General features: G+C 27.9%; 1 protein-coding gene and 1 long non-coding RNA gene across 2 annotated transcripts; one reads left to right on the top strand and one right to left on the bottom strand.

The window, feature by feature from the left end:
• LOC109353617 lies at positions 3,344–17,186 on the bottom strand. The gene is made up of 4 exons (XR_002108472.1): positions 17,105–17,186; positions 14,127–14,130; positions 12,912–12,916; positions 3,344–3,353 (listed from the first exon to the last, which is right to left on the bottom strand). It is a non-coding gene; the product is annotated as an uncharacterized LOC109353617 (long non-coding RNA).
• LOC109353616 lies at positions 6,640–12,161 on the top strand. Its single transcript, XM_019595948.1, has 5 exons — positions 6,640–7,057; positions 7,159–7,203; positions 7,312–7,593; positions 8,046–8,224; positions 11,782–12,161. The coding sequence occupies exons 1-5, from the start codon at positions 6,838–6,840 to the stop codon at positions 11,968–11,970; spliced, it is 915 nt and encodes a 304-aa protein (XP_019451493.1). The 5' UTR covers positions 6,640–6,837; the 3' UTR covers positions 11,971–12,161.

The raw sequence follows: 17,495 nt of genomic DNA, 5'->3' as shown, positions 1-17,495 counted from the left end.
TGAAAAAAAACTCAAAAGTGTTATTATATAAATGGTAATTGGAATAAAGGATAAACAATCTTTAAATATAATTTTAGAAATCAAAGTTAGGTCTCTCTCACAAGTTGGTGATAAGTTCTTGTCCCCAACTATCTTATAATACAATGAAATTGTGACATTTACTAGAAAAAAATTGTATAGCGGAAAACATACATATTATTTTTATTAAGTGTAAATTTTTTATTAGAATGGAATAAGATTAGAAATATGTTTTTGGGATATGTGATTTTTATTATAAAAAAATAGAGATTTCATTGGGGATGAAACAGTGAGTTGGGCCATTAAAAAAAGAGGGCCTACTATATTAAAAAGGAGAACTTTGTTACTCAGTTATATGATATGGAGATTCATTTACACCAACTAAAAATTTAAAATTATGTCCATTATTACCTTAACCTTGATCTATATAAATGTACTAAGCAATATTGAATGTTGTGGAATTTGATATATGAAATTTATAGCATAGGAACTTTCAATCCAATAAATATTTTACTTTAATTAAATTTAATTTATACAAAAGTTATTTGTGATATTAGAGGTGATATAATTTAAATTGATGAAAATAAATCGCTATTAATATATGTACTTAATGTTTTTCTAAGTATTGGGCCAGTCCTTATTACTTGGACCCTAGTGTACTCTGAAGTATTTAAGTTCAAATATATATTTAGTTTACCTCGGTTAGAATTGAAGGGTTTGTTTTTTCTATATTACTAAGGGTATCCCTCACATTTTTGGATAAATAATTAATTCTTATTATGGTTTATGATTGTCCTCCAGCAAGTGTCGTTTCCAGAAATCGAATCTTCGATATTGAAATTTAATTAAGTCTTATACTATTAGACTAACGCATTATTGGTCATTGAAGAGTCTATTTGGAAGTGGTCTTATTTTTATGTGGAAACTATTTTAATTTGTATAAATGTAGAATTCGTTGGGTATGTGTTGTGGGCTGTTGATTAGTTTCTAAATTATTTTTGGTATCGATGTGGGACTCATATCATTATCAACTTGGCATCAATTTATATCATTTTTACATATCTGAGAATATCTTAGCCACATAAGTAGTTAACGACACAATTTTAAAGGCAGAGATCCCAAAAAAAATGTTAAACATTTAGGGACCTTGATGGGAAAATTTTTATTGGAACTAAATTCATAACTCGCAATATTTTCATGCACTAAAAACTTAATTAAGCCTATATAAATTACTATTGATTTATATGTTTTTTTATTGAAGGGTTCTGCTTCACTAAATTACAACTTACATTTTAGAGATTAAAATAATGTTATGAAATCTGAGTTAGATATTAAATTGGAAGAGTTTTCATATTAAATTTAACTGGTTTAAATGGTTAAATTGTCTTGCCAAACCGAGTGATTTCATATATAATTAATAATTATATATAAAGTGAAAACATGGTATAATTATCCATAATGTAATTTTGTTTTCCTATTTTGCTCTTGACACTTTAATTTCTAGAAAAAAAGTCATATATTTATATATAACTACCACCAACATATTAACCATTATCTCATCTTCATTTGACAATTAAAATGAAGGCAAAAAAATATAATATGAAGTACACTCAATAAAAAATACAATATAAAGTACATTTAAAACAAAAATATTCTAATTTACCTAAATAAAAAATATAAAACTCATATATTTGACACTAGAAAGTAAAAACGTGGGCCGGCAGACACGAAGTGCTTGTTGCCATACTAATTATATATAAATGTAAAATTTTATATCATTAATAATTATGTATAATTATATTAAAGTAATATTTCTCCACTTTTTTTATCGGATTAAAACAAAACATAACAACAATATTATGTAACTTTCTTTTAATTTTAAGTTGTCTGATTCACTTTCCAGTTTAACTAGGTTTATCATTATCGAACCAGAATTTCTGCAGTTCAAACTTGTCCAACCCCTCAGTTAATAATATAAACGAGAGCCGATTTCAAATCTGGTTAGCAATCAGACTGATCAGATTGCATAGTCTAGTCCTCACAAAATTAGGTTAAAGTGCATGAATCTACAATAGTTTATGATATAAATTTATTGATTGAACTAAAAAATATCAATTATTTTACATATTCAATGGTTTAAGTGAATACACTTTATCCTCTAAAATGCATTTTCCACTTTAGAAATCCACCCTTTTCCCAAAAACTATTAACATAGCCTGATTGCAACTCAAATGAGAAATTTCCCCTTATTTAAATAGTGAAAAGTTCAGTAGTTGGTATATAATCACACAAAAATAAGTGATTTTGGCTAGCCTAGTGTAACATCAACTAAATATTTGGAATTAATGATAGAGTACTTAATAATAATATGTTGGTCTTTATTTGTGCAAAAATACAAGAAGGGTAATCCATCATTTTCAGATTCTCTCTCAATCAAAATGCCAATGATAAGAACAAATTGTGACCCACTAATATTGTGGTCAACTTTTATTAATGTACCAACCAATTATATTTTCTTTTTTGTGTATTAGGATAGCAGGATTATGAAGTTGTTGTAATGATCAATTAAGATATATTATTTAAACAACTACCTGCATTAATCATTGAAGTTATTTAAATCATGTTGCTATAACCAATTATTAATAAATTTCATGATTCCTATCTTGTTAATAACAATTTGTTGGTACATTGCTCGGCATACCATAGAATTAAATAATTGTAATATTTTTGTTGGTACATTACTACCAATTTGTTACAATTATAATTAATGGTATTATAATTATGACCACACTATTATATTTTGGAAAGTTTCTGCAACAACAAGATCAAAATAAATATAAGCTACACCAATTATATTTTTTTTAACAATTTTCGACTATTATAATAAATATAATGCAATTATTACAACCACAATTTAAAACATTAGTCGATCTAATAATAAATTAGCCAATTTCAATTCATAAAGTTGTGGGACATTAAGCAGGATTGTCTAAGTTCAAACTTATACTTACCCACTCCCCATTATTAAAATAAAAAACAAAACCTCCCATAAAAAAATCATGTGGCTATAACCAATTATTAATATATTTCATGATTCCTATCTTCTCACTAACAAAAATACAGTGGCTCAAAAAATAAAAATAAAAAACCTACCCTGCTGCGAGAGGAAGTTGATCTTGTCATGAATTGAAGTTAAAATATTCATCCATGTTTCGATCTACTTCAATCATTTTAATTAAAAATATTTCAATTGTTGATAGACATATACATAGGATCCAATGAAGATATAGTAAATTCTCATGTGGCCTTGGTGTATGATAACTTATCAAAATCCACTCATGCCTCTAAATTTAGTTATTAGTGTTGACCATAGTACGACCAATTAGCTTCTAACTACTATAGAGTTCTACTGTTATCGAGGTATGGGAAGAGTGGAGAGCAAGAAGTAAGATATTATGTTTTGAACCTAATCTTTAAAGCATTAGATCTATGAACTTTCTCTACTTATAAACTCTTTCACTCATCCCTCATATTCAATGTGAGACTTCACACTTGAATAAATCTAACAATTTCCCCTCAAGTGTGTCCACCACATACTCTCCAGTCTGCTCCCTTAAGTCCACCATGTCCCAGCTGATCCGTCAGCGCTAATACTACTTGTTGGATGAGACTACGATCGGGGAGTCTCCAACTAGTAGGGAGTTCCATTGCTAGCGTGATATGAAAAGAGTAAAGAGTCACAAGTGAGACAGCACGTTTTGAACCAAAACCTTAAGAAATTAGTTCTATGAGCCTTTACTATTTATAAATTTTTTTACTCATCCCCTCATATCCAATGTGCGACTTTACACTTGAATAAACTAAACAATTAAAACTTATAATATAATTTTGATAAAAAAAGAATAATATTCAAGGTTTTTTAACCTATATATACATGCGCATAGGATAAATAGGGCTAATTTCGATGGACAAATGATGTTGAAAATTGCATAGAAATAATATATTTAGTTTTCTAATAATTTTTACCTTTTATGTTTGATTATCCCATAAACTTATTAGATAGAAAAATACTAATATCAATTGCTTTAATATACAATAAGCACCATCGAACCATATTTTAAGATATTAGAATATAATGTTCATGAATTTATATTAAATTTTGATATTAAATTATTAATTAAATGTAAACAGTTTAATTACTTATCATATTTAATTGTCTGAAGTAATGCATATTAATCTTAATATAAGCTTATGTAGCATGCGCATCTTCTTCTAAAAATGATATATTATACATATAAAAATTGAGGTCGTAGTCACTATTAGTATAATGCGTTTTATACTAAAATTTACTATAATTTTATCATATTTTTATTATTAAGATAAAAATTAAGCTAGCAGTAAATATGATATCACGATTATCAGACGTACGCATACACTCAACCCAATAAATATTACCTAGCTTAGCAGAATGGGTAAGTTATTTTTTATAAATATAATGGCTCTGTTCTAACTTATAAGGATGCTAAATTAGTTTGTCATTTCGGCTCTTTATATCTAATAACTAAATCTTTATATTTGCACTTATTTTCTCTAAGAATATTAATATTAGCATCAAAATATTCCTTTTGAATGTCAGGATCTGGTCAGACGTCAAAGATCAAACATACAAGATTTAATCTACATGATTCTCGATCATTTTCGGCTAAAATAGTTTCATTTCTGACAACATGCCCAACAATAGTCATGCTGCAAGACTAGGGGTAATTGTTTCATCCCATTGTTAGGGCAAGTTGAAGGCCAACGTCTGAACATACAAGATCTAGTCTACACAAATATTGATCTTATTTGGACAAATAAGATCTGACCTTTATGACTATTGATCATGCCCGAGTGACCACCTTACAAAGGAAAAAGACAACAACGACTAGACTGGTAAGCATCTACCATGTCAAAGAACCTTCCTTCATGCCAAAGGTAAGGACACACCACCTTATGAGCAGTCGAAAGGTTCACCTGACCCGACCCATACAATATAAGTAGTCCAAATTCACATTAGTGCCAATTTGAGGTTGCTAAAATGAGAAACGCAAAACAAGTGGTCAAATCCCAATTTAAGTTATGTCATTTTTTAACCAAAAAATCGATCATCTAACCCCCATTTCGATAGGATATGACAATTATATATCACACATGTAATTAAATCAGTCAATACTAAAAAATATCATTCAAAACTGGTCAAAGCATATCATACCGTACTGGTCAAATCGTATCATACCAGTCACTAGTTTGTGAGTGAAAAAATTAATATTATTCAAAATGACACAATAAAATTCAAGCATTGAACTCAATAATTGTTTGTAACATAATTAATTATATAACTATTTCAATAGTTGAATTATATAACTATTTCAATAGTTGAATTATATATTACAAATAATAATATTTTATTTTCATAAATGTATTATATTTATTTTAATATATCTATATATAATTTAACCAATATATGGTTTAAGTAGTATATTACTGGTTGAAATATTGTAATACTGTACCAATATTCTAGTCAATATAATAATTGGTACATTATTTATAACACTATTAAGTAGCCAATAACTTATTATTATTTTATATTTTCAGGTGTAACCAATAGAAAAATTATCTAAATAAATTATTTTTTTGCACAATACCTCCCCCAATCATCCAGGTCTTGGAACTGAATACAAGTAATTGACTTCAAATATGGAATCAACAAGGTAAGAGGAGATTTCTGTTCTTTTTATCTATGCTGATTCTGATAACAACAATAATGATCAAGTTGGTCAATAATACATTTCTTATTTATCAGAAAATATAAAAATGATATATATTTAATTCATGTTTTATATTTCTAATAATAAAAAGGAGTGATACATAAAGCAATATATATTTTGCCACAACAAGATATGCCTAGTTAAATGTGTATATGCATAATAAAAACAACATCATAAATACATATATCTTAACAATGATGAATGCAAGTTACATGCTGATCAAAAAAAGAAGAAGCCAATTAAAACATTTGCTACCTTTTTCTTCTAAATGAAAATTAATATTATAATAAAAATGTCAAATGTAGCATTTAGGCGTGCAGTGCAAAAATTCTTTCCATTAAATTAGATTTATGGAGTGGGCTCCATTTAATAGACATGATAAAAAATAACAGATAAATACAAATAATTGACTATTGGGTAATTAAATTAATAGATTTCAAGCATGTCTTTTGGCCTTTTATAATAAAAAACTAAAAAGAAAAAGCATTAGTTTAGTGATATAAGGTCTCACTATATCCTCAAAGTTGACAGTTTGGTTCTTGGGAACAACACGTGTTTGAGGGTAGCCATAAACCCCGAAAAACATTAATTCATTGTCCAAAAAGGTGATGAGCTTAGTAGTAACAAAAATCAAAAAGTAAGAGTAAAATTACGACAAGTAATAGCCTATATGTGAATTAAGTTATGGAGCGAAAGACTTTAAATCATAAACTAAACTTTGTGAATTAACCATAAAATCTTCGATTTCTATTCATTCGTCTTTAAAACTCGTCTCGCAAAAATACATTAATAAATTCCACATATAACTCAGGCATGCCTTGTCTTTGTATTAGTACCAAAGTCATATTCCACCTATAGCATACCTAGACAAAAAGCTTCAGCCTTCAGAAGCCTCTTTTTTGGTCATGTCCTAAAGCACACACTTTCAAACCACTTCAAAGTTTATTAGAGTGTGAGTGCCTTCAACATTTGCAACAAAATTTCACTGTTCTGAATTTGTTCCAACTCCTTCATGGCCTCAACTACAGATCCATCAACTTATACTTCAAGAAGAAGAGACGAAATCGATTTCAAATGGGTATCGAAAAATCGAATCAATCGCGAGAACACTACTAATTCAAGAAGGTATTCAAGATCATCATATATGAGAAGCTTTAGAGAAGATACAAAGTCTTTTAGATCAAACATAACAATTTCTAGTACAGCTTCTTCACCTGGTTATACCTTAAGAGGTAAGTACTATACATTTATTTTTCATTCCAATTCAAAGTAGTTAATGATTTTAATAACTTCATTCTTAGTCTTATATCAAATTCTCTTAATTATGTTTCAGATGAAATAGACCCTTCAACATATTCTTTCACTACTGCTCTTAAAGGTACCATAGAATATGAAGTTATGAACCATATTCATAATTGACATAAAAAGCATATAATTTATTTTATCCTAAGTTTTTTTTAATCAATTAAATGTTGGACCATTGTAGCATTGCAAGCAAGGGAAGGGTATAACAATTTGGAGTGCTTATCTCCAAATGGGTTTGCTCTAAATTCCAAATGGTATGAAGCAGAAAAATATATATGCAATCCACTCTCTGGTGAAGTACCAATGGAGTGTTTATCAGCAAAAACTCTTAGTGGAAGATCGTTTAGAAATGCAGCAAACAGAATTTTTGTGTCTACCCCTCTAGTTTATTCTTCAAGACAGATTCAAACAAAGCCATCAACTTATACACAAGAAGAAGTAGCTCTTCAATTTCCCTCTCCAGGTTTACATACTTATTAGACTTATTCTATCAAATTGCGGACCGCATTTCGCCATAATATTACGGTTGTATTCACCTTTGTAACGACATCACTCCATAATTACAGTCTGATACTAAATCACAGTGAAGTGATCATATCAATATGCAACAAAATCGTATTAAACTGCATTTGGGCCATAACACAACCATCTTAAACCATACTCTGGTTACGTCAGGTCATACCTAGGACACACTGGACCACATTAGACCAAATCAAATTCGAACACATTTTTTAATCACTCAAAATTTCACACCACCATGGTGAAATCCAAATACATTAGCTGCAATGACCGCATTTGCAGTATCTACAACCACAATTTAAAAAGAATGATTATGTTTGTTTTGTTGTATTTGTTTTTTACTAAATGGGAAAGTAAAAGTTACTTTAAAAATCTACTTTACCTGTTTTTATGCAGATAAGAAAAAAGATGGAAGGACAAGAGATACAAGAGATGTGGGTACTCAAAGTACTCCAACTTATCTTAGTTCAAGTTGCACTAGCCCTGCTTCAACAACTCCCTCTATCACTGAGAGGTCAAAAACTAGGCCTATAGACTCATCCAATTCAAAATCCAACACAAAATCTCAGGAAGAGGTATGTGTTCATTTTTTCATGTTTATGAGAAGAGAAAACGATGCATATACTGAGAGTGTAAGAGTTTGTTAAAGAGTGTAATAGGTAAATTGACACACTCAAGTAATACACCCTACATGATATAAAAATATTATAATGTTTTTTCCCTCTTGGTTGCACCTAATTAATAATTTTGATTTTGATTGAAAAGATATAAATTTAAAACTATATGAGGACATATCCAAAAAGTAAGATACAGAATAAATCTTCCTTTTCAATCTTTCAAAATGAAAGAGCAACTAACAAAAGCCAAGGTGTGGTTTTCAAGATAAGAGAATCAAATCTACGTGTCACATAATAAGATTATTGAAAATAATATATTCTCTTACAAATCATTGTATAAAAACATGTATCATAAAATGACACTTTATTTATTCGTGATTGAATTATAACTGATATCTATTATTATAGAAAGATTTTGTCGGAAGATATATTATTACTCGTAGATTATACTAACATCTAATGTGGGCCACAGATATATATGTTGGCCCTTCGTGTTCTCTTTAGTTTTTGGTCCCTCCAAACTTTCCCCCACGTACTCTTTTTTTTACTACACATACAATTGTTCTTGTCTCTTCTTTAGGGAATCAATTTTCTGGTCATGAAAATGAAAATACCATGTTATTCTTTCTTTCTTTTTCCCCTAGCCCCTTTCTCTCACTCTTGAATGATTTAAACATAGTTGTGTTATTATTTTTCAATCTAGCTTATGATGTAAAGCCACTAGAGATTCTTGAATCCAAAAAGATTAAGATTTCAACAAAATGTTTAACTCATTATTCAATCTAATATATCCCATTCCTTTATAAAGATTAAGATTATCATTATAATATCTATGTATTGTCAGTGTAAAGATTCATATACAATCGACATATTATCTATCATTCGTTTTCAATCATCGTTGACATTTTAAAAAATGTAATATAAATGAAAGATGAATGATGTATCTATATATATATATATATATATATATAAGATAAGAGTTAAGATTAGGGTAAAAATTATGTAGCTTCATATTAGTAAGTTCGTGCAACATAGGGATAATACCATCATAGAATCTTCACATTGAGGAAATATGACATGGGAAACGGTAACTGACAAAGATGCACTTCAAAAAACGACAATGTAATGGTATCAAAACAGTTCAAATGGATATAAAACTACCCAAAAAACAAGAAAAACAAAACAATTCTTCTATGGTATTTACAAATTATACTTCTAAACTTTACAAAAATTAAAGGTTGAACTAGTCCATATGTCCATTTTTTTAGAGGAACCATTATATATTATGAAATCATAGAGAATGGTGTTCTATCACTTCTTGTTCAAATATAACTTGTTCTTAAGGGGGTGATCATTTCGGAATCTATGATCATCCTACCAACAAATGTTATTTTTAATAATTAAAGCTTTAATCATAAAAAAGAATTAATATTAAAAAATATACTTTCATGTTTATGTTGTCATTGTATACTTATTTAACCATGCCCATATTATACCTAATTATAATTTTTATTCCGAGAATTATTACTTTATTTGACATTAGTTCCAATATTTTATCTAGATAAATTTCCTAAATTCTTATCTTTTACCTAAGCATGATTTATTCGTTATGAAAATTAAATAAAACTTATGGTAGGAAGAGGGATGTCAATGGAGTAGAGATAGTGTTTTCCCATATTCAAATCTGCACAATTTGCGAGATACTGATAGCAAGTATTTTATGGTACCCAACGGACTTTTATGTTTAAATAATTTTTTTAATAGTCAATATATAAAATAATTATTACATGATGATAAAATTTATGTACACGTTATACTTATCATTATATTTCAATTACTAAAATTCATTATAAAATAATAATAAATAGATATTATATAATTATAAAATAATAAAAAGTGTAATATATAAATTATTTAATTAAAAACTAAATTTTTAAATATGCGGTACCGTGAGACAGGTATCATGATATCTGATCTCATCCATAAATTATTTTAGGAGTACTCGTTGTTGGTATTTTAGCAGGATTGCCGATATTTTTTGCCATCCGTGCAACCAAGTAGTGATTGGCAGAGTTCATTGCTGCTTGTAAACTCAACCATTTAACTGATCAATTTGATTTGAACTAACTCTAGTTAGTTTTATTAATGCTTTGCCTAAGAATAATTCATTAAAAGAAATGTGAGTGACATTTTTTAATACACATTATATTCAGCACACGTATTATTGTCAAATGAGCTTTATATAGGGATTATTAAATCAACGTGGGCCCAATCTTGATTAATTAAATCTCATACAGAATCTACTTTTTTTTGTTACATTTTTAAAAACATACACAATCTACTTAAAAACAAAAGAGTTGGTTGAAGAGCGTATATTGCTGACATTGTTCAAATAATGTCACATTGTGTTGATATGCCTTGGATCGGAAAAATGAGTTGCCCTCACACAAAAGAAAACAAAATATCACCTAACTTACTTTATTTATATATATATAATTCTCAAATATTTGAAAATATTAACTTTCAACTATACAATCATTCATCAATGATTATGATTAAGAGTTGGTTAATAATCGCATGGTTATTCAAAAAAGCTTTCTACATTCATCTTTAAATCTTATAATCATTCAAATAAAATCCAATAATTACAATATATATATAAGGAGAAATTCGTTTACATTGAATTAAGTTACACTCAATCTTAACCATTCATTTTCTTAAATCCAACGGATCAGATGAGTGAGTGAAATTAATGATGAGAGAGAAAAAGAAAAATCTTAAATAACTTTTAAATTTTACTCATTTATTCGTTAGATTTAAGAAAATAAATGGCTGAAATTGAGTGTAACTAACTTGTTGTAAACAAATCTCTTTTATATATATATATAATATGAATGAGAAGAGAATGGTTAGAAAGTATCCGAAAATAACATTTTTTGTACACTATGCAATTATTGATTGCGTTAGGTTTAAAAGATACTAACTATTATTATTATTATTATTATTATTTTATTATATGTATCAATTCTCACGTTATTAAAATATTTATATATATATTATAATTAATGCTTGATTGATTTACTGATACATTTTTTTCTCCCTTTTACCAAAGACTAGGGTTAGACTCTTCATTTAATTTAATGATATGATTTAATTACTGTTGCACAAAAATATATGATTTAACCTAAAAAAATAACCAAACTTTATAATCAGAGTGGAGCAAAGTTAAATAAGGGATTAGTCACTGACTGCTAGGATTAACTGCATGTAGGTATTGCATTTTTCACTGCATGGTTAGTGAAAGTTACAAACCTTAATCAATAATCAACCTTTGAGTTAGGAACTTTGATACAATTAATTCATAAAAGAATATTTTCCCACAAAGATGACACATGATTAAACTTATGTCAATTAATTATTTCCTAATATAGCAATATTCTGAAATGAATAATTTGTATTGAAAAGTATATGATACCAAGAATGACATTGATGTGAGAGTGCAAATGCATGTGCAGATGGAAGTGAAAGATAAAGAAACATTGGAGACAAAAGAAACAGAAAAAGAAAAGAATGAGTGGATGAAGGAAGAGGTGCAATATTTCAAGCAAAGTGGTTGCTTTTCATGGATTAAGAAGAAAAGAAAGAGAGAGAAAAATAGACAAAAAAGGAATAATATATTTCTCACTCACTTCAACGGTTGCTAAGGAAAAGAACCCAGAAATAAATTATGGTTGAGATTTTCTTTACCTCTATATTATTGTATTCCACTTGAGAAATCTTCTGCAGTGTTTTTCCTAAAATAGAAAAGTTAAGAGCACTTGAAGTTATTAAAAGATGGAATATATATGTAGTTTGTTTCACTCTCTACAATGTTTTAAATTTACTCCCCAAGAGCAAATGCAGTTATACTATTACAGTTTTGTGAATCTCTACAATGACATCGTGACTACTATTGTGACAAAATTGTCTCGTAATTTTCTACAATTACAATAAATATAACGCAATCACAACTTAAAATGCTAATATTCATTGTAATGTGGTCCATGTTATGGTACTTTTCTATTAGGTGGTTAGTCATGGCATGTTTGTGTTCTTGTGGGGAAAATATGTAAGGGATGGTGTTAGGATTGAAGTGTGATTTGGAGTTATCATTATGAGTACTTTTTTTATTAGTAATAGAAAATGTACTCTTAATGAAAGATAAACCTTTTTTTAAAAGCTATAACTTAACTAAGGGTACCGCTGACTAGGGCAAAGACCACTAGGGTAAATGAAGCCCTTTGACGAGTCATCACCACCTTAATGTAAACTAATCGAAGAGAAGAAGAGCTATCACGAAGGATGGTGCGAAGCATTGAAGAAGGAGGAACTTGGCCAACCATGGATCACGCCACGACTATGCCGTTAGTCCAAGCCACAAAACACAAGGTCGGATCGTGTTTCTCTCAGTTAACAAGGAAATTCAAAAGGATTTTCATTTTCTCTTTGTTTAACCTATGTAATAATGGTCTAAGGTTCCATAACCTGAAGAGTGTGTGTGAATATCAATTGATCACTTAGGTTGACTTTTGACTTTTTATTTTTAGGAGTAACTAGATTAAAACCATGTAAAAAAGTTGTAGGTTTCACTTCAACATTTTTTTACTCCAACTAATTAGATTCGTAGATAATTGACTCAATTTGAGATAATTTATTTATACGTGCAATTATCAATTCTCATAGTTAATTTTTTCTTTTACGTATTTTTCGAAAGAAAATCAATCATTCAAACAAGAGCAATACAAGCAATATTGTGACACCACATTCTTTCATCATTAGATTGAGAAAATATTTTGATATGGTGTTCCTAATATATGGAACTATAATATGAACGATCAGATTGTCGAATTATACAATTAAACCCTCACAGGAAGAGGCATTGCTCGTTGAGCAAGAATGAGACATCAATGACGCACAATTCAAAAAAAAATTGTGATACCATATTAATTAACCATTGGACTGGGAAGATTTTTAAATATAATGTTCCTAATATATGGAAAGTAAATAGAATTATACTTTTCTAACTCAATTGAGCAAATTGTTATTGGAATGAACCACTTAGTCATACAACTTACCAAATAGAAGTATCATTTACTAACCCAATTGAGGCTCCAAAACTTTCTTGAATAATGTTGGGAAATTCAGAACCAATTTCCCTCCTTTGTATGATGCAAAATGGACACTTGCAGAAGCGGCAAGTAGATAAAGAAAATAGAGAAGAGTAGAAGAATAATACCAAGAATTTTAACGTGGAAAAACCTCCTCAATGTGAGAAGGAAACAACCACGGGACTTAGTCCAGAAAATATCTCCACTATAGAAAACAGGATTACAATATTTGACTCTCTCTTACAAAGAGGATAACACTCAATCTCACCAAAAAAGGATGGAAATACAAACTCTTTAGTATCTCACTAGGAATACAAATCTCACACTATGTGGATATAAACTCTCTCACTTTCTCTCTATGTTGTTTTTCTCATGTTGGGTTTATTCAAGTGTGAAGTCCCACATTGGATATGCGGGAAGGAGTGAAAGAGTTTATAAGAAGGAAAGACCTATAGAACTAATGCCTTAAGGTTTTGGTTCAAGACGTGGTCAAACAAGTACATATTTATAATTAATATTTATCGCATGATTTGGTTATATGAAATTGTACCACTATCATGGTTGTTATATAAAATTTTATATTACTTGATTAGTGTTATTATACTCGAATAATTCATCAACTCAGTCAATGATAAGATACTAAATTATTATTCAGTCTAGTTAAATCAATTTATTATAATTTTTCTTATTAAAGTTCAATAATACTACCTCACATTACTTAATAATGTTATACTTCAATTTTAAAAAAATTGTTATTACACAAATATTTAATTACACAATCAACACAAAATGTTTTATGATACTACAATGTCACAATTAAGTTAAAAACATATCATTGTTTTTATAATTTGACTACAATAAATATGGACAAATAAATTTAAACATTGATAACAAACATAACCACAAATTCGTTTTTCTCAATACTTTGTTTTGATATTATTTCTTAAAAAATGATTGATTCAACCAACTAAACTGGTTAGATAGATTGTGTTGTCGGTTTTATTCACAAAGTAGTCAAGTCAAATTGATTCATACCAATTTTGGTTTAAAGTTGATCAAATTAACAAATTGAACGAGTTTGGTGTCATTCTAGATTGAATTAGCTAGTCAATCAAATTTTTTAACACTGCATTTATTGCAATTTGCACCCATAATCTTGATTCCTTGATTTGTCACTAACAACAACAATAATAATAATAAATATTTCATTAATGATAAATAATGTATGCAAGATTTGATAAACTTGACTATTTTCTTAATTAATTTCAAAAATATAAAAACAAAAAACAACAAAATAATAATCACAATAGGGATGGAAGAAGATTTTGCATACTTCCTCAACTCGTCATATGAACTATTATAATATGTCATTTCTCTTTCTTAAAACAATTAAAACACATTTAATCAATCAAACATTTTCTATCATGTATTATATAAGTTTTGATTTCCTATTGCACACGAGAATACGTAAGATCAAAATAAACTCTTATCATACATAAAAATATATTTTCCCATTATAATTAAACAAATTAAAGAAATAAACAAACAACTTTAGAGTATAAATTAGTTCATGCAATCAACGATAGTATTGTCTTAGTATGGGCGTATGAAGTGATAATACATTCTCTTATTCATAATCAACTTTAAAGTTTACATCGCTAATTTAAAGACCAACACATTCCATAATTGGGCATACAATTGTATCACTCATGCTTAAGAGAAGTTTTACGACATGACTATAAGTCCTATAAAGTTATATGGGTGGAATATTGAACAGTAAAATTTTAACAAGTAAATAACATTTATATAGCAAAGATAAGAATATTGTGTTGGATAAATGGACATATTAGACAATATATAATTAGAAATGAATGTATTAGAGAGAAATTTAAAATAACATCTATTGTAGAGTCGTGCCTTAGGTGGTTTAACATGTATAGAGAAAATTGTGTTAGAAACCATGTAAGTATAAGTTAGTATTATTTCTAGAGGAAGAATGAAACCAAAAAACATAGACAAAACGATTATGAAAGATTTATATATTAATGTTCTATCAATGAATATGATTTATGATTGAGTATTAAAGTATTGTTTGATTCAAGTAGTCAACCCTACCTAATAGGATTAAGTCTTGTTTGTTTTTGTCAGGTTTGCTAAGGATAAGCTATAACATAGTAAAAAACAACAATAATCAAACATTTATTTCACTAGTTGTGGTCAACTCTATCATATAGCAAAATAAAAAAATAAAAATAAGTTTTACAACTAAATGGTTTTTTTAAACTGTTAAGAATAAAATTATCAGGTATAATATACTATAAATTTAATTTCTTCAATAGCTTGTGAATGATATGAATAATTGTGGCATGTTTTCCATTAGGGGTGAGCAAGACTAGACTCTGCTTCACCATCTAGTTTGACCTGATCATAATTGTATCCAATGTGGTTAGATTTTATTGGGTCTAGATTAGTTGAGTTCTGATTTAAAAATTAGACCATCCAATATTTAGGATCGAGTAAGAGATAAAGATGATCCAGACCATTATGTCTAATAATCACCCATTACTCATGTTTGTATATGCATATTCAATTGTATATATTATAATGACATCTCTTTATCACAAAGTAGATACTACATTTTATTCTAACAACTTATCTATTTAATATAATTTTACATTTCGTATTTTTCAATTGTTATTGCTAGTTATTTAAGTTACTTTTGTAGAAATGATTTACTGTCACAATGTATTATTATTTTGTCTATTAATATTATTTTACATTTGTAATTGTATTTTCAATTGTTATTGCTAGTTATTTAGATTACTTTATACAAATCATTTAGTGTCACAATGTATATTATTTTATATATTATTCATTCTCTATTTTTATCATCGTATATATTGTATATTTATATGATAAACAAAATATCTACATATATAATTTTGTATGTAAAATTACATCTTAATAATAATGAATCTATATTTTAATCGTATATTATTTTATATATTATTGATTATCTATCATTATTTAATAACTTTATATTTCAAATTTAAAAATATTATCATACTTAATTAAATAATCAACAAAAAATATTTTACTATTATAAAATGTAACACATAAATTGAAAACGTCGCCAAAGAACATATGTATTTTGCTTTAATTGCTACGAAAGTACATATAAGTTTTAAATTTAATTAAACAACGGAAATTTTGTTATAATATAAGTTAACAAGTGACAAATATATCTTTTAACTTAAAACAACGTTATTTTGGTTGTTTTTTTTAAATATTTTTTTATTCACTAAGGCGGTTCAGCCTGTCCAACCATCCAAGCCATCAGTTTTAGGCTTAAACCAATCGAGTCAAACCGAGTCAATCTGATTTTAATGTAAAATCAACTATATGAGAGGTTTGAACTGGTCAGAGGTCTGGTTTATAGTTAAACCGGTCAAACTAGCTGGTCCGAACCAAGTTTTATAACACTGCTCAAAAGTCAAAATATTCAAACAAGCAATACGTCATTTTCATGTTGGCAGCTTGCATCATTTGGAGAAATTAATACATGGACTAAAACTAATGGTCTGATACATATCTACGTAATTGAAGATATATTAATAACTTACAATTAAATAAGTTTATTCAAAATCACTAGTATGAATATATTTGGGATATAGGTGACAAAATTATCCACAATCCATTCAAATCCATCTGTTAGAACTAATAAATTTAAATAGATATAATTCAATAGATAGTGTTAATAATGGATGAATTCATTAAATCCATCCATTATATCCAATAAATATCCATGAGTATATCTATTTGGATGAATATTCAATCCCTCCAAAAAAATAAAAACAAAAAGATTTGTTCTCATAAAACAACATGCATACTCAACTTTGTTATGCAAACCCAACATGCAAAATATAAATCAATATTATTAACACCGTGTCAGTCATCAAACCGATCAAAGTACTGATATAGTGGTTCAACCGGTGGTTCACTATTAAACCGCATATCAATGAAGTTAGATATTCATATATTTTATACTAATATTAACATTGAAAATCAATAAATAATACAAT

The sequence above is a fragment of the Lupinus angustifolius genome, chromosome LG08, assembly GCF_001865875.1.
Source record: "Lupinus angustifolius cultivar Tanjil chromosome LG08, LupAngTanjil_v1.0, whole genome shotgun sequence".
Lineage (NCBI taxonomy): Eukaryota > Viridiplantae > Streptophyta > Magnoliopsida > Fabales > Fabaceae > Lupinus > Lupinus angustifolius.
This window is presented reverse-complemented; position numbering and strand designations above follow the sequence as displayed.